The sequence below is a fragment of the Chelon labrosus genome (genome assembly GCF_963514085.1).
Source record: "Chelon labrosus genome assembly, chromosome: 15".
Lineage (NCBI taxonomy): Eukaryota > Metazoa > Chordata > Actinopteri > Mugiliformes > Mugilidae > Chelon > Chelon labrosus.
In genome coordinates this window covers 9,080,304-9,103,396 of record NC_140348.1, presented here as the reverse complement: position 1 = coordinate 9,103,396, position 23,093 = coordinate 9,080,304, and the positions used below count along the sequence as shown (strand labels likewise).

Sequence of the window (23,093 nt, the reverse complement as noted above, 5' to 3'; positions counted from 1 at the left end):
CGCAGCTGATTAGTGTGTGTTTGTGTGTGTGTGCCATAGGATAATTGTGTCTGGGACCATGCCTAAATAGCCTTTAGGCTTTGGTGCAGTCTGGGAGATAGAACCACTCCCACCTCTTTCCTACTATCCCTCCCCCACCTCCCCCATCTCAACCGTTGTGTCTTTTCATATTTTCCTGTTGTTTAAGGGAAAAGAAAAACTTGTTCTTTAACTGGTGTCTTCTTTCCATCATGTCACAAACCTGCTCCATTGTGTCTTCCACCTTCCTATCCTCCCTGACTCATGCCAACATCTTTCTTTTCTGTTCTCGCTCATGCCCCGCTTCTCCAATGTGAAGATCACACAGTGTTATTTGCTGAAATCTGTTTTGAGAAAAGGTAAATCAAAAAAAGCAAGGGATCTTGGAAATATTTTAATTTCAAAACCTAATCTGCAGATGAAACCACTCTTAAGTTCACAGAGACAAAACACCAAAAAAATACAGAAGACATGGTTCCTTTAGAAACTCTTCAGAAAAGTACAAAACAGAATATGTACATAGCTTCAAGAGTTGAATGTTGTATGTATGTATGTAAAGTATGTGTCTTGCTGTGTTTATAAAAAATACAGCTCAAGTGCGAATAATTAGGGGTTCTCTTTCACTGATCTTTCCCGGCAGACTTTCCTCTAAAGATCAAAGATGTGCAGAACGCTAACCAGGAAGTCAACAGACAAAAAAAGACAAGCAGGTTTAGTGTTCGGTCCCAAGAAATCACTCCAAAAGATAAACAGGGATCATGACAATGAGTACAACCTGGAAAAATTCCATCAAGGGGAAAACTCCTCCAGCCGTTAACTGTAAGGAAGTCAGTATAATTTTATTCCTGTTGTTGTAACAGCTCTTCTTAGAGTGGAATCGTTTTAAATGAAACACATTTTGTTGATTTTGGCCTTTTTTAACATGCAGTTTAAAAACTGCAAGACCTTGGAAATAAAACAGAACTATAAGGATATTTCTATAAATATATTAAACAGGTTTCCTGTTAAAGGTAAAGGTGTTGGCACTCTTCTAAGAACGATGCCATATCTCATCCAACTGTTGTAATCATTAGTAATTTGTCTCCCAATAGCTTTGTGTTGATTTTCCTGTCACAAATCCAATGTGAATTAGGTGACTCTACTGCAGGACCCTGATCAGGTCCAGCCCGATACGTCCCCTCTGAGGGTCGACATTCAGAACCCGGACCTCCACCCGTTCCCCGGGTCCCAGAGCCAGGCTGCGACGTCGCTGGCTGACGGGCAGCTTGTCCAGGGTGATGTTGCTCTTGTGGATGAGGCCCGCACGGCCTACACCGATATCTACAAAAGCCCCGAACAGAGTTGTGTTGTCCACCCGGCCCGTCAGCACCGCACCCACCCGCAGATCGCTCATCGACACAATGCCCCGCTTAAAGTCGGCCTGCCCAAAATCTGGAGATGCCAAAAAGAGAGAATATCAAAAAGGTGAGGTGGCTCGATGGAAGTGGGGGAGAGAAATCTATGACAAAATCTGGCATGGGTGGCAGCTGGAAAAAAAGAAGTTTGGGAAAGGGGAATGCTGAAAAAGTAGGGGGCAGGGAAGCAACGACAAACAGATATTACATTTCAAACAGTAACTCAATACTTGTGTCTACATACTTCCACGTTTCTCAGCGTTCTATTCAACCCCATTTTCCACTTTCCCCGTTTATAAGATCTTTTCCCTTTCTGTAACATTAACACAAACAAGGAAGGCTTGCACTCCAGGAAATAGTCTGGTCCAATTATCCTCCCCACAGCACTGATTTCATGCGGTAGCCTCAGCCCATCTGTTTACTCAGCTGAGCGCAGGCTAGGAGGCCAAGCATAGTGTTCTGCAACCGAATAGGGCCAACCTGAGAATGAACCTTGTAGCTGCGTTCCTTAATTTTAAGAAGAGTTAGCCAGAACTCACTGGAAACACATGCTTGACTTTTTTTTTCTCTTCACATGAAACTGTATGAAAAAAAAAGAGAGCCTAATAAAAAGGCATGGGAATGTTTTAGTATGTAACTGACCAGCTTGATAATTTTCTCGCACTTTCACGGAGGAGTTGGCTATTTTATTGACTATTTGGTGTTCTTATATAGTTGTTGTTTAGCAATGAATACACTTGTTAAATCACACATAATAAATGTAACACCATATACCAGCATTACAGATGAGATTGAAAAATAGAAGACGCAGATATCTCACAATATTTTCTTGAGAAAATAAATTTGAACAACAGCAAAACTGGATCTGAGAGTTGATGGCTGTGTACTGTTATTGTTGGTGTGTTTACACTTAATGTGTCTCAACCCAAGAACCCGAGATTAAGGTGAGAAACAAAGTTCTTTGTGCATTTGTGTATGTCTGTAAAGATACTCTTTGCAACAACACAATCTGCTGGACCCATCACACCCTGTCAGAAACATACTGCTTGTATTGTTGGGCTACAGGGAGGAAGCCACAGCACTGTCAGACCCTATCAAGTTACACTGCCAAGACATGCTTATTATAGGAAAGGCAAGAAAAGTCAGAGTGTGTTGTAACTAGTGAACCAGTCCAAGATTTGGACAAACACAAGTTTGGTTTTCTAAGACAGTGGGGACATATAAAATAAAATTATAAGAGAGTACGAGAGGTTACTATAGCTGATAGGTTGCAGATAAGTGCAGTCTATGAAATGTTAGATGTTTCAAAATGGGTTCTTACCATTTAAAAGAACTGCATAGATGTCGAGTTTAAAAATATGTTTTTTCCTCTCTTGTTTTTTGGGATTATGTTATGCCTTGATTTTAAAACCATTTGTAATCAGATGTTTTTTCCACCTGTTTTTGCAGACACTAAGTTGAACAACGAGTAGATATCACTATATCAGAGCGACTGTCAACGGCGGGAGTCTTACTTTGTCGTATGTCAAACCCAGGGGGCTGTGTGAGGCCATCTATGATGAGTTGGAGCGTCTCAGGTGTGGTATCCACGTTTCGGGCCAGCTCCTCCACACTGCTGGTCCTAACCTTGCTCTCCACGCACTGTCGCAAAACTGCACTCCCAATTTGGTCCAGACTCCCACCAACGAGGGACAGAAATCTGGGCAGGAAGGTGTGAAGAAAAGAAAAAAAAGATTAAATATAGTAAATGTTAAATGTTAATACAAATATAAATTACAGATGAAGAAGAGTGGAAAATGTAGATTTTTAAAACCTAAAAACACTGACAGCTGTGAGGAATGGAGTATGAGAAAGTGTTATAGGAAGGGATAAAGGGAGGGAGGAAATGTGATGACAAAATGGGAAGAATGACGAAGAAAAGAAAAACAGGCCTGTTAAAAAAAAAAGAAGATTAAAAATGAGAAATGCAAAAAAAAAAAAAGCAGTACAAGTCAATGCAGGTAAAGTGAGTGGGAGCTGGGGGAAAGGGGGAGGGCAGCAGAACTGAGTAATACACAGAAACTTATGAGCTTTCTGTACTGAGAAAAAAAACAAATACACATTTAATTTATCCCCTGGATAAATCAGATAAATCCACAGTCAGCTGTAAACGCCCCAACACCTTGTCTAGTGAAACTGTCTCTTTTATGCTACAGCTGAGCTGTTTATCTGCCTGTCAACTGCCTGTCTGTCAACCACACTTGCTTCACTTTATTCTAGCAGGATGTCCCACAACATAATGTCTAGACAGTCAGTCGGGTCACACCATTCCAAATCCACTGAGTCTGAGATATAAATCCAAAACTAATTAGCTAGTCTGCACTCTAAACAGACATAGCAACTAGCAAATAGGTGTTATGGAAAAATGTGAGATGTGTGTGGTTATGTGTGCATCGAGTATACTGTATATATTATTTACACTAGGCCCTCAGCACAGCTGGTGATAGATGTGAATGCATTTGCCTCTATGCATGTGTTCATGTGTGGACCAGTTGGGTAGCTTTCGTGATGGATGTCGCTCACTGGCGGCCTGACGCCAAACAGACTCGGCAGCTGTCCACCCCGTGATGGACAGAACAGGTGGACGCACACACATGAACACACACACACACAAAGTTGATTCATGCACAATGTTGTTCAGAAATGCTCATTTGGCAGTAGTGGGGACAGTACCGATGTAACTTGAAACAGCTTGTGTACAAACTATGTGTGAGACAGCTGGGAGTTGAGAGGCCTTTCCGAAGTCACCGTCTACCGTCCAAAAGAGGGAGACAAGCGGAATCAATCCCTCAACACCGGCGAGCCAGATCGGAACAAAATAGTTCCTAAGTATGTGCCAGAAATGGCTTAGTGGTGAGGAAACAACACCTTTGGACTAGAATGAATGTTTGTCTAACACTAGAGCCTTTACTCATGTGTCTATCTAGCTTCTTGTCTTCCATCATATATGTTTTTAAAGGAACAGAAATCTAGCCAGCGATAGAAGGCTGTCAAAAAGGTAGGTTGCTAGAGCAGAGTACATCTCTGTTTGTTCATATGAAAATTTGTTCAAGGTGAGCAGAACCACCAAAATTATATCATAAGGCTCACTTCTCATACTTAAGTTGGTGTCTTCATACACACTGATGCAGTAATGTAAGCTTTGCTCCAGTGGTACTCAAAACCATTCAAACACCAAACCCGTGAACACACAAGTCCAAGAGGGAGCACACAATCACTATAGAAAGAACCATCTCTTTAACTTGAACAGCAACAGGTATTTCAGTTTTGAAATGAGAGGAAGTCAAGGAGATGGATTTGGAGGGTGGTGGGTTCTACTTTCATGTGTGTGTGTGAGTGTGTGTGTGTGTGTTGCCCATCTCATTTTTCAGTGGTGTATGTTAGTATTTAAGGGGTACCAGGAGCCCAGAGGCCTCCACCACTGTTGGGTTCATACTCATGTAATTACTACCAACACTGTGTGTGCATATGTGCTACGTGTATGAGTGAACACGGGGTTGGGTGGGCTACAATATAGATTTTATCCAGGCCCACAGCAAGAAACCACTCTGTCTTGCGTTATAGCAATATTGGGCCCCGACTGTTACTTATCACAGAAATATTCGGCATAGAGTGGAGCCCCTCTGCGCCACATCAGATTAATACTTAATATTTCAAGGAATGGACCCAGCAGTTTCACAAGAGTATACTTCACTTATATATTTATGTGAAATACTCAAACAGAGTAGTTAACTTGAAGCTAAATACGAACAGAGAAGTTCCACTTTTAGCAGACAAATGGCCCTCCTTCAGAAATAAAGGTGGGTAAATTGTGTCTGTGCCTCTGTGTTCTCGCTTGCATGTGTGTCTGTGTGTTGTATATGGTTACAAAAAGGGGTTGATGTGTGGGCTGTGAGCTGTAATGGAGGATCCGGTTCCTCTAATGTGATGAACATGATATTCCTTACACACCATAAACACACACACAGAAATGCACGCACACAGCATTCCTTCACAATCATCCCTCCACTTTGTTTTGATCAGTTGTAGGTGAGGATGAGGGAACATCTGTGAGACATCTCTGTGATGCCTTCACAAGGAATAATCTACACTATTTCAGATGTTTGATTTTGTGAGGTTAATTTGTGCCATGATTTTAGAAGACAGTGCTTTCTAAAAAAAAAAAAATCCCAAAAAAGATTCCCTAAAATGACACAGCACCCACATGGGTGAATGCATAAACTTTCTATGACTAACAACAATATTCACCAACACAGCACAATTCTTTGGCAAGGCTAACAATTACATTTGCAATCCAACGGTGTATGTGAGCCTTATTGGCCAAATCAGCTACGAGCTGTGACAAAATAATGAGACTAATGGCCCGTCAACTTAAATAAGCCATGCCTTGTTGTTTAACAGCTGCACCTCATACACACTCACCAAATACACAATAGTCTATTTTGCAGAGGCATGATGTAACCTCTGATTTAAAGTTCAGTGGAAGATGATTATTTTCCATTGCATCAAAACCCTGGCTGTCTGAGTTTGAAGGAAAAAAAACAAGTACTGGCATGCATGTCTTTTCCTTTCATTAGTGTTTAATACTATCTTCACACCCACGGAGAGATGTGACATGCTCTGTTACTACAAGAAACACTTGAGGATGCTTTTTAAAAAAAAAAAAAAAAAAAAAAAAAAAGTTTCTCAAATTCTACATGGGTTTGCAGATTTAAGACCATTGCAAATTGCATCAATATAAATTGAAAACTGAATCCTTATGGAACTGAGTAAATTCCCAGAGCTGGATTATTATATAGCCATAACAAAGGATTTGACATTCGCCAACACAGGACTACAAATTCTGAACAAGCGTTAAAATATAAAAGCACAGAACGATGAAGAGACTGCTAAAAAATAAGAGAATAAAATGATATATGCTGTGTGGATATGTCCATGCAGGCACTTTGTAAAAAAGCAAAACTAAAACGGATAGGGAATGTGTAAAAAAAATAAATAAAGAGGTGGTTCATGCGCACACATAAACACAAACACATAAACCCACAAAGACGAAAAAGTTTCATACAAGCATAGAAATACATGCCCCAACACACACATGAACAGAGGCCATTAAAGGCACATCAACATGAGGGGAGCAATGCTCAAAGCCACTAGTGTCAGAACTTATGTAGACTAAACACAGTTGAGTGACTACAGCTGCAGGAGAGAGGACACTCTCTCTATTTGTCTGTCCATCTGTGTCTCTGTCTTTCTGTCTCTCTCTCTCTTTCACACACACGCACATACACACACAGGATGCAGAAGTCTTGGGCACATGTTCAATGTGGTTTTGATATCAGCATCAGGAGCACGAACAATCACTTCTCACACATGGACGTACACACACACATCCACACACACATAGACAAAGCCAACGCCTCCTCTCTTGTATCCCATGTCTGCGTAAATCAAATCACAGCCTCCACCTCTATAACCAACCCCATATGAGATGGTGTCAAAATCAGCTCCATCATAGTCTGAACATGTTTTGGCCAGTGGGGGCAACATGCTGCACCAGTTGGTGTGTGTGTGTGTGTGTGTGTGTGTTTAGATGTTTGAGTACCTCTGTGCCACGTGGTAGGACTCTGGGTGTATACAGGTCTGGTCAAGGGGGTTAAATGAGGACGATATGTTGACACCAGTCTTTCCTTTGCACTTCTTAGCCGCTGGTTTGTCTGGCACTGCCGATGTAGGGAGAGGTGATGATTTGGCACTGTTTTGACAAGAAAGAAATGTTTTTTTTAAAATTCATGAGTGATCCAAGTCTTACCTAACTGTGTACTTTCTAAATCTCGTGGTATTTAGCCATGTATGCTGGTTACATTTTATTTTGTTGGTTCACATGCACATGAAACATTTGTTTAATTTGACACAAGGCACAACAAACATGAGCACATGCGTGATCCATGTGTGATAACAGTATTCACCTGCACTCTTTGGCATGTTAGTGGTTCATAAAAGGTATTTAAAACTCACACACACATACAACATACAGATCAGCACATATGCGTAGACAGAAGCAGAAGCAAATGTGGCATATAAAACGTTAAAGAAAACAGGCACACTGTTCAACAAAATAGAAGCAGAGTGGTGGTTGATACATCATGTGGTTTAACTTGAGTAGCTGAGGCACCGTTTCTGAAGAAACTGCTGTGCTCAAACTCATCTTCCTTATGTCACCATTAATCAATGACTCCTATCACCCATCTCTGTTCTACATTATATGCATTTATGCACATCGACATATTACTCCTTGTTACATTTCTTTAAACACCTGGTAACTGTAAACCAAGACTCTCTGCATGGTTAGATATCACTATGTTAAATAGGTAAGAAAGTATTGTGAAACAGCAACAGTCAGCCTCGTGTGCCTGCATGGGTCTCTGTGTCTGTATATACAGGATGCAGTCGTGGGTGTACCTGTGTAGGGTTTGAGGGTTGATTCTTATGAAGCCAGCACACTGCTGGTAGGTCTTGGGGCCCATGCCTTTGACGAGCTTGAGTTGCTCCCTGTTGCTGAAGGGACCTTTCTGCTCTCTCCACTCGGCGATGTTCCGTGCCCTGCCCGCATTTAGGCCTGCTACATGCCTAGGAGATAAAACAGCAGATGAAACAGAGATCATGCCATCATCTTTTGACTGAAATAATGTCTAGAAGTTTGCTGAGATGCCTTTGCTTAATTTTGGGGTGTCTGATCTCAACTGAAGAAATTTCTCCTTAAACGTGGTCCAGACCCAATTTCTATAATACGCCAACAAACAGATCAGATCCTTTGGCCATGGCCTGGCATTTAACCACGCATTGGAAACACAAGAGACACACATGGGCCAATATTTTGTATATTTGTCCAATTTTGGCCGAGAAGAGAGGTGATTTGAAACTCAATTAGGTGAGCGCTGTTAATGCCCACAGTGACTCACTCACGCTAAAACATACTGCTATGTCAACACTCCACATAATACCTCAGTCATCAACACGTCTGTGTGTTTAATGTGTGTGTAGCATAACTTCTGGCAGAAATGGAAAAAGCTCACTCTCAGAGCAGACAGGTAAACAGATGACCTGATGCCTGCCCTACAGCTAATGCCAGCTCATTTCATAAGGGGAAAAAATGGTGTGTATATCAGATTTGCGCACTTCCTAGACTTTGTGCATGCACCGCACAAGCCACGGAACGTAAGTACATGTGTGTGCAATGTAGGATTATACCAATGCTTTTGGTACTACAGTTTGTGTTCATATTTATATAAATGCTTCATTCGCTACATGCATGTTTCCGTGTGTGTGTAACTGTGTGTAACACTGTCAACCTTGCCTAATCCTCTCTCTTGATTCCAGTCAGCCCAGTAAGTGGGGCCAGGGTGTGAAGCATTAGTCTAAACAGAAATCTGGCGGACCATCTGTGTATTTGTGTGTGTGTGTGTGTGTGTGTGTGTGTGTGTGTGTGTGTGTGTGTGTGTGTGTGTGTGTGTCAAGCATGCGTCTGGGTGTGAATGAAGCTTTGCCATGATGTGACTGTTAAGGGAAAGTATGTCAGGGGTCTGAGCCCCACTTCATCTCTTTTCCAAAATTTGTATGGGTGTCTGAATGTGTGTGTGTGTGTGCGGGTCAGAGTGCTTGTGTACACACATTTATACATAGTTCTGCATAAACTTTAGGCACTTCAGATGTTTCATTTGTTATCCATCATACAGTAACTTCAGGGAGGCAACTATCTTCAATGACAAGATGAACATGAAACGCCACAACAGATGGCTTGGTCCAAGGTTCTCAAGATCTCTGGTTGGTGCTGGGTTACATGAAGAATCATAAGCAAATGAAACAACCCAAATAGAAGCACTGTGGGAAGTGCTACAAAATGCTTGAAAAATAAATAAATAAATAAAAAAATAAAAATCACACAAAAAAAAACTACCTGACAGGTATGTTGAAATGTTGTGCACCAAGGAAAATTGGTGCAGCTTTAAAAGTAAACGGTGGTCACGCCAAATATTTTTCCTGTGTGCTTCACTTTGTACAAGTTGAACTGAGAAATGAAAACCACTCATGTCAGCAGTGTTTTTAATTTACACAATGATGTATGTGTCTCTCTGTGCCATCTACCTCATTAGCATCTCGGAGCAGATGTTGATGTCCACCCCCACGAAGCTCACACACTCCTGCACCACTCCGTCCAGCGCTGCCTTCAGAGCTCCAGCCGACACATCATGCTATAAAAACACATTAAACAAACATTTTAATACACACACACACAAACATACTCGACTGTCTCAGCAGAGGGAATAACGTGAAATCACTGCTTTTGTCTATTGCTCACAAAAAAATTAAACTAAAACAGAGACACGTAACAATGAATGTGCATGCAGTATGTCTGATTATATGGTTTTAATGGACTTTACATAATCACACTCTGTTTGGATAATCCCCATGCACTACATGCAGTCACAGTGTTATTCCATACGCTACTATTTGGTCCTGTGTTAGCACAATTTCCCCAGTCGGATTAGTAAAATTTCATTCTTCTAGAGATAAACATGTTGGCAATAAAACACGAGAGGAGGCCACTTTGAATGGCAGGTAGTACGTCAAGAGAGAGAGAACAGATTGACAGATGGAGAAAGAGCAGATGTGAAAAGAGACGGGAGAATGTTTAGTTTGGCTTGTCAGCAATCTATCTCGCTAATACAGTGTTCTTGTTAGAGTGGCTCTCTGTCGGTACAGATCCTCCAAATGAACCCTTCACACTCCTCAAACGCCAGCCAATCAAATCTCAATTAAGACATATATGAGAAGAGAAGAGATTTTTTTGGTAAATGACAAAAATTCAGATATTAAATTAATCAAAACAAAGCAGTCAAGTGTGATTAAAGAAATTCAATGAGCTCTAGCAGTTGTCTCCAGAGAAAAAGAAGCGACGGGCTGTGGTACAAGGCCAGAAACCAAGGAGTTCAGCTGGAGACTGATGTCTCAGCAACTGCCTGAGGATTAGCTGACACTCTAAACTAGACTACTGTGTCTCTGTGTATGTGTGTCTGACAGAGGGAGTCATGTGTATGAGCGTGACTGAGACTAGCATGGTTTGTCCTGTAACACGATCAAGCTCTGAACAAACACTGACTTGTAAACAGATAACAACAAGGCCAGCTACCAAACACACCCTCATCCGTCAGCAATAACAGGACAGATGAGGACAGAGAGGGAGGGCATCTATGAGCAAGAGAACACATGCGACTGACATACAACCCACTCAATGCAATCCTTTATTATAAACAACACATCCACGTTTTGATTATAATAGTTGGTATTTTATTATTAATATCTGTAGCACAGGAGAGTAGCACTTCTTTAATTCAATAAAAAACAATATGCTCCTCTCAGTGCTTCATAACCCTTCATTCTATGCCAATAAAGTCCGTTTAGTCATAATACGCTGGAGGGTATAAAAGTAAAAAACAATATGAATCACCTCCAAGAATTACTAACCCCTTTTTAAGCTTGCGGCACTGATACTTCAAATTAAATTAATGACTAGAATTACATATCTTATCACTGTTTACAATTGGATGCATGTATTAGTGAATGTTCCCTTTAAAACTGCATTTTAGTAATTAACTAACTACTGATCCAAATCCCGCACAGCACAGCACCCCTGATGACTCATTTAATGCCCTTCAGTCTGGTTCTTCGTGAGAATGTTGTTTTACTGCAGCCAGAGGCATTTTGGAGATAATAAAAATAACTTTCCAAGAAGGAAGAAGTTCCCATAAACATGGTATTGAAAGATTTATGATTTCTGGTGAGTGGCTACAGAAAGTGAAGAGGGTCAGAAATAGTCAGAGAGGAAATCACCTGTAATGTCACACCACAAAAGAATGTTTTCACACGAGAAAGGTGGAGGTGTGCAAACCTGCAGTTAAACCCCAGTCAATGTGTTCTCACATTCTTACTGAAACCTTAGAGGTGAGAGCAGCACAAGGATATCAGAGGTATTGTAGCCGAGGTGCATGTGCATCACTACGTAGCTGCTCAATTAGGGATGGGAAAACTGGAACTCAACTTTAATGAGTATTGATTCCAATCAGATCACATAGAAATGCAATGGTGAAAAACATAAAAATATAAGGGGACATAGGTGATAAACACCGCGTCACCATCATTGCGCAAAAACAAAAGCAGTACAGTATACAATATATCGGATTTCTAATTTAACCTCAGTAACGTGTGGTTGGATTTCAAAAATAGGTAAACAAAACATTAATGATGATTACATATAAACTGAGAATTTAATATATATATATACACAAAGTTCTCTGACATTGCTTAATATTAGTAGGAACGGTTTCTTGCCTAACAAATAGGCACAACTAAGGTGGTCCCTGAGTTACTGCCACATGTTAAAAATTGATCCCATATATCTTGAGACCAGACAAGCAGCTCAAACACACACAAAGTAAAGCATGATAAAACTCTTGAAGGCCATAACTTGAAAAACTCATATGAAGAAGAAATCTGACAAAACACAGACATATCCTTAAAGAAGTGAGTCTCTGGCATTTGAGATATGCAAAAGTTGAAGTGGAAGATAGTAACAGTTACTGAAAACAAGCAAGTTCTGCTCTGTTAAACTCACAGTATGTGTGTCTGCCCTTACACCTAGACAGCAGAGGCCCTCACGGTTTTCCCACTCCACTGAAGACGCCAGTGGAGCATGATGTCCTGCATCTTAGTATCTCTTAATCCTGTGTCCTATTCTTAGAAATCACATATGCAACTTCAAAAAAGTGCTGAGCATCCATTTATAGAAGAAACCTGCCGTCTTTTTTGATTATTTCATCTCAACTCCTTCTCTGCTCTCTACTACTACTGCCATTATTCAGCTGTGTGGGGGCACAGAGAACCAGATTAGCAAGAAAAGAAAGATGGATACTCTATTATCCAAATCACCTTCACTCCCACATTCCTTGGTCCCAACTTCCAGACCCCAAACCTCAAAATCATCCAGAACCAATGGACTGGATCCCTATGTGTGAAGGTCATGTTTGGATTGGCCGGATACCAACTAAAGCCAGCCAACCAATACGCTTGAACAAAGTGCTTCTGTCTGCACCTTGAGTACTTAAATGCTGCCGAGTTACCACATGTCAATCAGAGAGGGAGGGAGAAGCAAAAAAGACAGTGGTGAAAAACCCGGGAAGGAAATTTGAAATCAAAACTTTTGTGTGGTTTTTTTACTGGGAAAACTGAAAAACACCATTGTATTTTCTCTGATATACACACATAGAGGTTTCATACCATGAAGAATAATCAAAGGCACTAATTACAGAGAGCCAGCGAGGGTGAGAGTGAGAGGGGAAAAGGGGAGGTAAAGCAACTGCTAAAAGTTGAGGTGTTGACTGGCAACGATGACAGAGGTCTATGGGCTGAACGCAGACTGAAATACCGTCTATGAATGATGCCACTGAGAGCTTGGCAACGAGAGCCTTGCTGGTGCCAGAATGGCGACATGTACCAAGAGCCTAAGGAAAGTAATAATGGAAGGTACGCTCTTTTTGTTGCATTCAAATTGGTACACGAGGAGCTTATTTTCCTGTCTTGCAAATTAGGCTCGTGTGTCCATTCTTTTCATGTGTGGGGCAACCAGACGATGAGACTCGGTACCCAAACATTTCCATGGAAACAGGCTCATATAAGTTACTGTAAGACTATTGTGAGCATAGTAAGTCCTATATCAGTGGCTTGAAAAACTATTTTCTGTTGAACATTCAAGTTCGCAAAAGGTTGCTAATTTGAGAATCCAAGAAATAGCCAGCACAAAGATTTGAGGAAAAAAAAGTGGGGTGTATGTGGCTGCAGGGAAGTTTTAACAAGTAGAGACAGATGAAGAGGTGCATGTGAGGAGCTGCTTGTACCTATATCAGCTTCAAGAGGAGAAAGACCAGAAGCCATGATCATTCTAAGAAACAGTAGGTGCCTAGTTTGATGGATCAGTGACAGATGCAACAAAGCAGGCCTTGGGTATACTGTATGGGCGTCTCCAAGCACACTTGCCCTTACAGCTCATACAGTGTATATGCAGCAGTGCGAAGTGCAAAAGAGCTCTTTAAAGGGGAATACAGAGCAGTGAGCAACAATTAATAAATACACAAACACACGCTTGTTGATAAAAATCACTACTGCAGAGGGATCTTGTTCAGAAAGAGGCATCTTTCAACCCAACTCCCACCTGTTTACATCTTCTTCGAGGTGTGCATGGTTTACCACTGCTACTTGGCACCAAATTATGACCCAGCTGGGTAGATAAAGAAGTATACGCCAAACTGTCTTGAGGCGTAACGCCGCCACAAACATAGGAGTACACAACTGCTCATAGGAAACAATTAACTTGGGAGTGTACTCAGTTTAAATGTGTGCTCTGTTTATGTGACAATGCAGTGAAACTACCTCACACTCCCGTCACTGTCAGATAATCAGTGAACTATGTAGAAACATACAAGGTGCCTGGGGTTATCTGAAGGTCACGAACTCCTTGACTGACAGCCTCTTTAAGGCCTATGAGAACTTTTTTATGAGAGTAAAGCACAGGATTTTAGGCACGTAGGGTTGGCTGAGTATGTGTGTGTGCGTGTGCGTGTGCGTGCGATTGTTATGCAGGAAGTTGAGAAACAGCCATTAGGCTTTCATGAAAGGTGTTGGAAAAACATAAAACCATCTCCTTGTCGTCATATCGCTTTCAGCTGTTGATTTATGACTGATATTTAACAATTTAACTATGCATGAATTCACACAACCACACACAAACACACAAACACACACACATCTTCCCAGAGGGACCAAAAAGTGAACATGAGAAAATCGGAACAAAATAAGTCTAACGACAGGCGCAGGAATTCAAAATGATTTGAACAGGGGTTTTACTAAAATGAGTTTGTGATATTTGGACAACATGTCTTACAATATATAAATTGGACAGGGATGGAAGCAATTTATGCATTTCTGTGGTCAAGAAATTAAGGAATAGCATTCCTTGCTGTAAGAGCTCCAATCAGTTGATTACAAACAATAAAAACTTCACTTTTACTTGTCAACATCTAAGTTTTGATTTCTTATTTCAGAAAGTCTAGTACTCTGATGTTAGTGTGTTTGATTTTTAGCCGCTGGGATTATTTCAAAAGACAACAGCCAGTAGAATAAGAAGAGAATTGCCATGAGCCTGTGTAAATCCATTACAGAACAAGCAAAGATACAAGATTCACTCATCTCACAACCTCACACATAAACTCCCAAAAACATGCCGGGACAAATCGAAAGGAAATAATTAAAAAAAGTATCAGATAATATTTGGCAGCTCCAGCCTCTGATGAAGCTTTTAAGAGCCTGTTTTTCTTTCCCACGCCTCAAAATGTCGAGGCAAAAGCCATCAATCACTGTCAGGCCTCCATTTCTCACTCTTCTTCCTTCCCTCTGCTCTGTCTGCTCCTGTCTCCCCTGTAGGCACTACCATTCAAGAGGGAAAGATAGTATGCTCAAGCACATACACACACATGCACAGTCGTACACACATGAAGCGCTATAGGATTAGTGGCCTTGGTGTGAAAGTGACATCACTTGAACTGGCTGCAGGCAGAAACCTCAAAATCAGTCAAATAAATTTTTAAGTCAGTCGTGCCTGAAGATGCACTTTTCTACTGACCTGGCTTGGGAAAGAATCTCATTACTGGCAGAGGGAAAGAGCAATTACTTATTTTTTCCATAAGGTCTAAATACCCTTTTTCATTCACTCTAATGACATGTTTTGCTAGACAAACAGGTCTATCAGGTGTGGATAAAGTATAGAGCCCTGTTTTAGAAGCTGATTCATCATCATTATTGTGTACTGGTAAATGCCTACACTGATCTGTGGTTTCTGCTTCCTTGCACAACCTCATTCTAATCCAAACTCTGGTTCAAACAACTGTCAATGTGATGGCAAGACGCCAACCTAAACGTTAAGATTCCTTCAGCTGAATCTGACGCTACCACACAACAGATTGAAAAAAAAAGTCTAGGCCCACAACACGTAGACATGTTGAGAGGAAAACATGACCTGAAACGAAGACAAATGAAGGGGAGACATTGGGACAGGAGCAGGAAAATTCAAGCAAAAAAAAAAGTTGGAATGGAGGAAAGGAGAACGGTTGAAAGAGGTGAGGAGAAGAGTGACAGTTTCTTTAATATCCGGCTGGCGGGCAATGTTTTCTTACACAGCAGTGTGTGTCTACGTGTGTATTTTCCAGTAGCAGTTAGTTTCACAGCCCTGGGGAATACCCAGCTGTCAACAGACCATAGCAACATAAAGAGCTGATTGACAGAGGAAGGACTTGTTCAAAGGCCACACCTTCTAAGTGCCTAATTATGGAGGACACAAGATGCCTAATGTTTTTCTATGCAAATGCTCTGAACCGTGACAATTTATCTAGAAATTTGTTTGGTGTTCTAAGTGCCGTAACAACTAATAACGTTGTCTCTCCATTCAAACATGTAGCTGGCAAAATCACTATGCAGTAAAAACCTGTCAGCCAGTGGAGCCGTCGTGAAAAACGGTGTTCCCACACCAATACTTAGGTTCAATCTGATTTTAATGGGCCTCACTTTTTTAGCCCTCAGCTCATTTCCGCCTTTCTCTCAGAGCTGTCACTCACTGGGTCAGCAGAGGGAGAGAGAAAGAGAGCGCATGCTTTGCCAGTTGTCTAGAGTTACATCTGCCTTTATGCTTTTTGGGTCTAATGGCAATAAACTTTCAGAAAGCTCAAAATGCCATGAATCACACAAAAGAACTTGCTAGAAAACACACATATGCATGAGTGCACTTTTCTCACACATACACAGTCATGCATACGCCAATACCAGTGTATACGCACACATGCAACCGCATACACATCGCCCTATTGACTTGAGAAAGGGTGTTGCTGTGAGCTCTCACACACACACAGGTCAAAATGATGTCCCTTCTCATATCTGTCAGCACACAGAGTTTATTTACCCGGTTATATTATCATTTGTTGATCTAGTCACATGATCTGAGAGCAGGAGGTGCAGAACCCCAGGCACCCCAGGGATCCCAGTCAGGAGGTGATGAGAGACACGGGCCTGTGACCTAACACACTCAGCCACACACACACACACACACAAACACACAGGCACATATGACCTGCTCCTTTCACTCTCAAATGTCCAGTTTCCCCTTCACATCTGAATCCCCATCGTTCCTTTTCCTTTGACTTTTGTCACCCTCTGCTGTCCTTTTTAACCCCCCACCCCCCTCGCATCTAGAGTGCTTGCCAACTGAGCTTCTTTCTTTGCACCATTCTTGTTATGCTTCTTATATCTTCTTCTGACTCAACATCTCGATCTCACTACAGCTCTAGCAGATTGTAAATGAATCCGTCAGTTGATCAGTGAAAATTAATTTACAGCAGATGCAATAACTGATAAATTATCACTGTTTATGAAGCAATACAGCCACAGTAACAAGAATTCTACCAGTGTGACACAATAACTTAGACAAGCTGTTATATCTTATTTAGTTATATCTGATGAAGCCTTTAACTTTTTTTTTTAAGATATACCCTCTGCATTCTGTCCAATGAATTACTCCATATTGGTTCCATCAGGTACAGATGTCAGCCTGATACTTTCACCATCTTGGACTGTGTCACTATCAGTCCCTTCCTATGTCTTCCTATTTCCATTCCCTCATGCGCTTTTTCTTCCAGGACCTACCATACATGGAGAATAACATTGCATGTATAGCTGATGTGAAAACACAAGCTCTGACCTAATGCTTATCTTGCCTTCCTCACAAAATGACATACACGCTGGCAATGCACAAAATCAACACTGAGCGAACTATTGCTTCATCTGCACACACACGCACACATACACACACACACACACACACACACACGGATAAAGAGCTGCAATCACACAAGCAAACACAAATGTCCAAACATACGTCATGCCTGATCTCCATTAATTAAATTAGTCATCCTCGGCATCATCTGTTGACACAGCCCTCAGACAAGTTTATCTTCTTTCCTGCTTGCCTCTCAACCTGTTTGACTATTTTCCCTCATTTGTTCTCATTTGTCACATTTTCTATCCCCCACTCAAATTCCCTATATACATCCAGTTGCCTGAAATGTAGAAGTCACACTCAGCAAGGCATACGAGAAGAAATAACAGCTTAGCAGAATATACACTGCTTAGAAGGAAAAGATTGTGGCTGTCACGTTACATGTGTTTAAACACAAAAGTGTTAGGAGGTTTGACATGGCCCAGTGCAAAGCTTAGTCTAATAGTTTTTTTCTGATAAGTTAGGACTCCTCTAACAGTCCTGGCTAAATAAATGGAGTAAACACCATAAAAAAACATAAATAACAAAATAAAGATACGCGTACACTTAATTATAAAGCAAAAATGTTAATGTTAACACAACGAAATCTTACCTGGTATGTACCAATGCCTATGTGTTTGGGATCGATCTTCACCAGCTCAGCCATTGGATCTTGGACACGTCTTCCAATGGACACTGTCAACATGCGCACACACAAACACACACATACAGAAGAACATGAGACGTCTCATGAGAATCTATGATTTGTATTTTCATGAACTTGCTATTTCAGTTATTGAATATGCAAATTCATATTATTTATAATTACTGAATATGCTAATTGTCTGCATATAATAACGGCGGCCTGAGGGCAGGCCAAACCTAATTGTCATTCCTCCACCCCCAGTTATAATAATTAAAGCTGGCATTCAACTGAAGTCTCTGCACCTGTCATTTAGCTTCCTGATAGATGCTGGAGCCGTGAACCTTTAAAACAACTAATTTATCCAGCCTCATGCCCACTGGCACACACAGTTAAATGCAGCACACAGATAATAAACACAGTCTGTATTGACCAATGTGGGATTGCTTTTAATGATGGAGTGTGTTAAGGCTTCAGCCTGCTATTGTTGATGAAGTCAAATGTCTTTTCCATGATTGTGCTGGCAGGGCCCAGTGACAAGGAGAAAAATTACAAACAACTCGCCTCACATACACATGACATCACCTCCGAACACACACAGAGAGGGGGAGAATAACGCAACCAAACAACTGTTCACTTTCACCTCCCAGCAAAAGACAAAGGACGCACCAGCTCTCTGTGTAAGCTGTGTCTGTTGTTATTTAGTTAATTTTCTTCAAAATTGTCTAGCTGAATATTTCAGAAAATAACATCAAAAACTAAAACAGTTTTCTGCGTTGAGGTATTTATTTGCATAATGGTTTAATAATTATCAAGGAAAATACAAGCTACAGTCCAAAGTGTGTCCCTTCCTTTGTCCTTGTGCTTCCAGCTGTTTTGTATGTAGACCCTATACACATGGTTAAATTTCACTGAACAGCGTGGATGCAGTGTGCGGCATGAGATGCATCAGATTTAGATCTTTGAGGCGGAACGAACAGACAAAGAGAAAGAGAAGGATGGGATGTAATAGAGGGAGTATGTCTGGAATCAATGGCTCTCCTCTCTCTTCTCTGGCTGCGGCAGGAGGCTGCTGCCTGAGATAATATTTAGACAGGGATGGAGTTTCAACCCTCGCCTTGCTCTCTGCACCACCAAAACTCTCCAATACACTTTCCATCTATCCTGTCAATGACTCTCCCCCTTCTCTCTGTATCTCTCTCTCTCTCCCTCTATCTCTCTCTGAGGGGGAGATGATTTGTAAATGGAGTTCAGCAAAGTTCTCCAGCACTTATTAAAAGTTTATGAGCCAAATACAGTACTACAAAAAAAGGGAAGGAATGGAGAAAGCAGGGGGAGATGAAAGCCCTCTTCAGACATTTTGCTCTGGAATGAGAAGCGTGGCATTCTGGTGAGACAGCGATAATGAGGCTGCATGGTTTTTGTTGCAGGGCATGAGCTATAAAAGAGTGTCAGCGTAGCTCAGCTGTCATTAAAGAAAGAATTGAGTGACCAGTCCTCAGATGAGAGGAGAGAGCGGAGATAAGAGGAACAGAAACTCGTCTATCACCACTAGGTGTCCCTAATCACACAACTTACAATTCCCAATGCACGCATGGTTACTCACATAGACAGAGACATAAAAATATATACCCCCAATGGGTAATGTGTGTCATAGTGTCATGGCTCAGAACACCATTATTTTCCCCACCCCATCTAAAGTCAAGTGTGGTAGATTCCTCATTACTTTCGTTAGGGGTATAAAATATGTCTCTTTGCAGCTCTCTGTGCTGCTGACCACAGGAAACTAGTAAGGAATAATCCAGCCATGCTTGATTTATGGATTTTATAGAGGAAGTCTGCTGGAAACATTTGTTCTTCAAAACTGTGATTCTTTTTTATTCCACTGTGTTTTTCAATGATGTACTATGTGGAGTGAGTTAGAAGGAATTGGCAAGGGAGCGAGAGAGGCAAAGCATAGCAGGAGAGACATAAGAGAAGCGGATAGCAATGCCAGAAATTCACTGATAATATGACAGCAACGTGTGGCTGGAAAATCTGGTGAAATAAAATTTACGTTAAATTCTTGTGTATATTTTCTGACTGCTCAGATTACAGAACAAAACAAAATATTAAGTGTTGAGTAACAGGAAAGTGTCAAAGTACGGCAATGTGGCACTGGTTTGATTGCACCGATCTCGAATTATATGTGTATAAACCTTTTGGCTCGTTTCAATTAATCGCATAGGCACATTCATTTTGGCACTGTAATTTTTATCTGCCGTGACGATCCCCATGTCCCCGTGTCCTCATAAAATGTCCCCATGGCATGTTAATTTTATTCTTACATTTCATTGACAAAACTATTACCCGACTGACAAAATAATCATGATCTGTGGCCGTAAACACGATGTCATACAAAAGTTTAAAAGTACAGTAAAAAAAAAATATTTCATGGTAGATTAGATAAAAATTACTTGGCATACCTGCACTTCTAAGGTTAGGGTCCAAATCTGGCATCTCTTTGACCGCCTCAGGGCTCACACTGTAGATGGAAGCTCCAGCCTCATTGGTTATACTAGGAAAAGAAAGGGAAGAAAAAAAAAAATCAAAGATTGACAGTATAAAAAAAAAAAAAAAAAAAGCAAGAGACCTACAGGAACAGGTTATACCAGGGGGTGAGAAGAGACAGGAAAAAACAACAGTGGGGCAGCTTTTCGTGACTGAAAGAAATAATGGTAGCGCTGTTAAGGAAAGTCACCACTGCCTTCAACTATATATAATGTACCTGACAACGTCTTAAACTGACTCTTCATTTGACTCTAGTCGCCCCCTTCACACCATCACTGGCATGATGGCTAAAATAGCATCGTGAGTAGTCCTCCTGCCTTAACATTAACAGCACAATTACAATCTTTCAAATACCTTTAGGCTTTCTGATGCTTTCTGACACTTAGCAGCAGTTTCATAGAATGACATGCACTCCGTATGCATATATGTAAGCCATTGGCTGAATACATGTTCAGAATAGAGAACTGAGGTAAATTGAGGTAATTTGCCCCCAGTATGGTACACACGCGTAAGTACAGATTCCCCAACTTTATCTCTCTCTCTCTCTCTCACTTTAACTTAGAGTATGGCCACCTTTTCACGTTGTAATGACTGACACTTTAATGAAAGGCAGTGTGATGCGTTTGTGTGTAGGTGTGATTGGTCAAGTACAGTAGATAAAGTCAACACAACCCTTTCTTGCAATTTGTGTGACATGACTGCCATCCAGAGGCTACAGTGCTGAACTGCTATTTGTCAGAATCAATCTTATCAGTTAAATAGATTTTTTTTAAATAGATAGTGTGAAACAAAATCCTGTTACTATTGTAGTTATTGCATTACTTACATTCACATACACTGTATATTATTTAAGTAATCTATTTAGGTATTACATTGAAAAAAATATTTAAATTTATACAAGGGATATTCTTGTGAAAAGATGACAAGTTATAAATTAGAATAAACAGTGTAAAAAATGTATTCACTAACATTTTAAAGCAACTTAATACAAATGTTTTACAGATTTAATTAATTAACTTGCAAATAAGTAATTATTTCAGATGAAATTACACTCTATTTCAATATTTCTGTGACGATACATTGATTCTAAACTAAAGATACAAATGCCTGTGTTAATGTATTCAGTCTAAAGTAGACTGCTTATCATCCGTCACCACACAGACAGGACGGTGGTGCAACAAAGACACGGATACCCGTGTTAATGCCGGTGACACACAACTGAACCTGTCATGTTGTTCAGTCCATCTATTCTCTCGGGTGGATGGAGAAAGAGGGAGGGCAAATTAGAAGAAAAGAAAGAAGGGGGAGTTTCCTCAGGGCTAACCAATATGACGAGGGGGTCAGGACCTCTCCTATGTCCAAACGTAAGGCCTTCTGCGGTGGACACACACAAACAGACATAATATCCCAGAGGCCTGGACCTTGCCACGACAACCTTGCCAATTATAAGTATCTTGTTAATGAGGAGTGGCAGAGGCCTTCTGATGAGAATCACATTTAAATGAACTCGTCGCTCCCTCCCTCCTTTTCTTTCTCTTTCCCATCTTCTCTATTCATCCCTTCCTCTGCCCCACTGTTCTTTTTGTCAGCTCTCTGTCCATCGTGCTGACAGCTGACATATCGCCATGGTGACGCCACTAACGAGCACTGGCACATGACCTTCAAGGAGGTCAGAGCAAAGCTGGTCATTAGCCTGACACACACACACGCACATGCACAGAGGCACACGCACTGAGGCACACAAAGAGGAAGAGACAGAAGATACTATCAATATATAATATATAATACACATAAATGTCCCAATCCTACAACACGTTCCATGTTCCAACTTTATATAGACACAGAAACAAGGCTTTCAATGATGCAATATACTGTCATGAAAAAAAAACACACACACCTAACACACCATTGACCTCCCTCTTTACCCTCATTCAAAGATAGAACAACAGAGGTCCAACGAAAGACTGCCAGTACCACACTATGTTGTGCTCAAGGAAGAAAGAGCAGGAGAGACGGGACAGACAGCAGTAAAAATTGAAGTAAAAAGTTATCATTAAGAACACACAGGAGATATAGGACAGGAGAATATGGACAGAAAAGAAAGCGTGGCCACAAGCCCCTATCACGTCTAACTTAATTAAGGCTACTGCTGGGGCATCTGGGTAACAGCACTGTCATGGATACAGCTCTGAGCCCTCATCACCACAGCGTCCATGGCTGTCGCCATAGCGAGGGCATCACCCTGGCAGCCAACAGAAGGTCGCAATGTGTGGACAGACACACACACACACACACACACTTAAAGACACAAAGTCAGTAGTCGCCTCTTGGTGTAAAGCAATGACTTCTGGCCCTGTAGGGTTATCATTTATTCGCACTTTAATTTGCTCTCTTAATTGTACACACACACACATGCATACATTCATACTGTATAACAGAGGCCTGCCTTTAGCACTGTCCCTTCCCAGGGCAAAGTCATAAACTGGCTACTCAATCTGTTCCCCTACTGGTTGTGTTTAAGACGCACCCTTGGGGTTGA

At 41.1% G+C, this 23,093-nt stretch overlaps 1 protein-coding gene across 1 annotated transcript in view; it reads right to left on the bottom strand.

Moving 5' to 3' along the window:
• Positions 1–438: 438 nt before the first annotated feature.
• Positions 439–23,093, bottom strand: part of srbd1 (S1 RNA binding domain 1) — a 45,733-nt gene continuing 23,078 nt past the window's right edge. The window contains exons 13-19 of the mRNA XM_084561108.1: positions 20,470–20,561; positions 17,975–18,057; positions 9,594–9,700; positions 7,911–8,078; positions 7,054–7,203; positions 2,927–3,111; positions 439–1,449 (exon numbers count right to left, since the gene is read on the bottom strand). Coding sequence (XP_084417234.1) covers positions 1,157–1,449; positions 2,927–3,111; positions 7,054–7,203; positions 7,911–8,078; positions 9,594–9,700; positions 17,975–18,057; positions 20,470–20,561 — 1,078 coding nt within the window. The 3' untranslated portion in view covers positions 439–1,156. The remainder of the gene's footprint in view (positions 1,450–2,926; positions 3,112–7,053; positions 7,204–7,910; positions 8,079–9,593; positions 9,701–17,974; positions 18,058–20,469; positions 20,562–23,093) is intronic.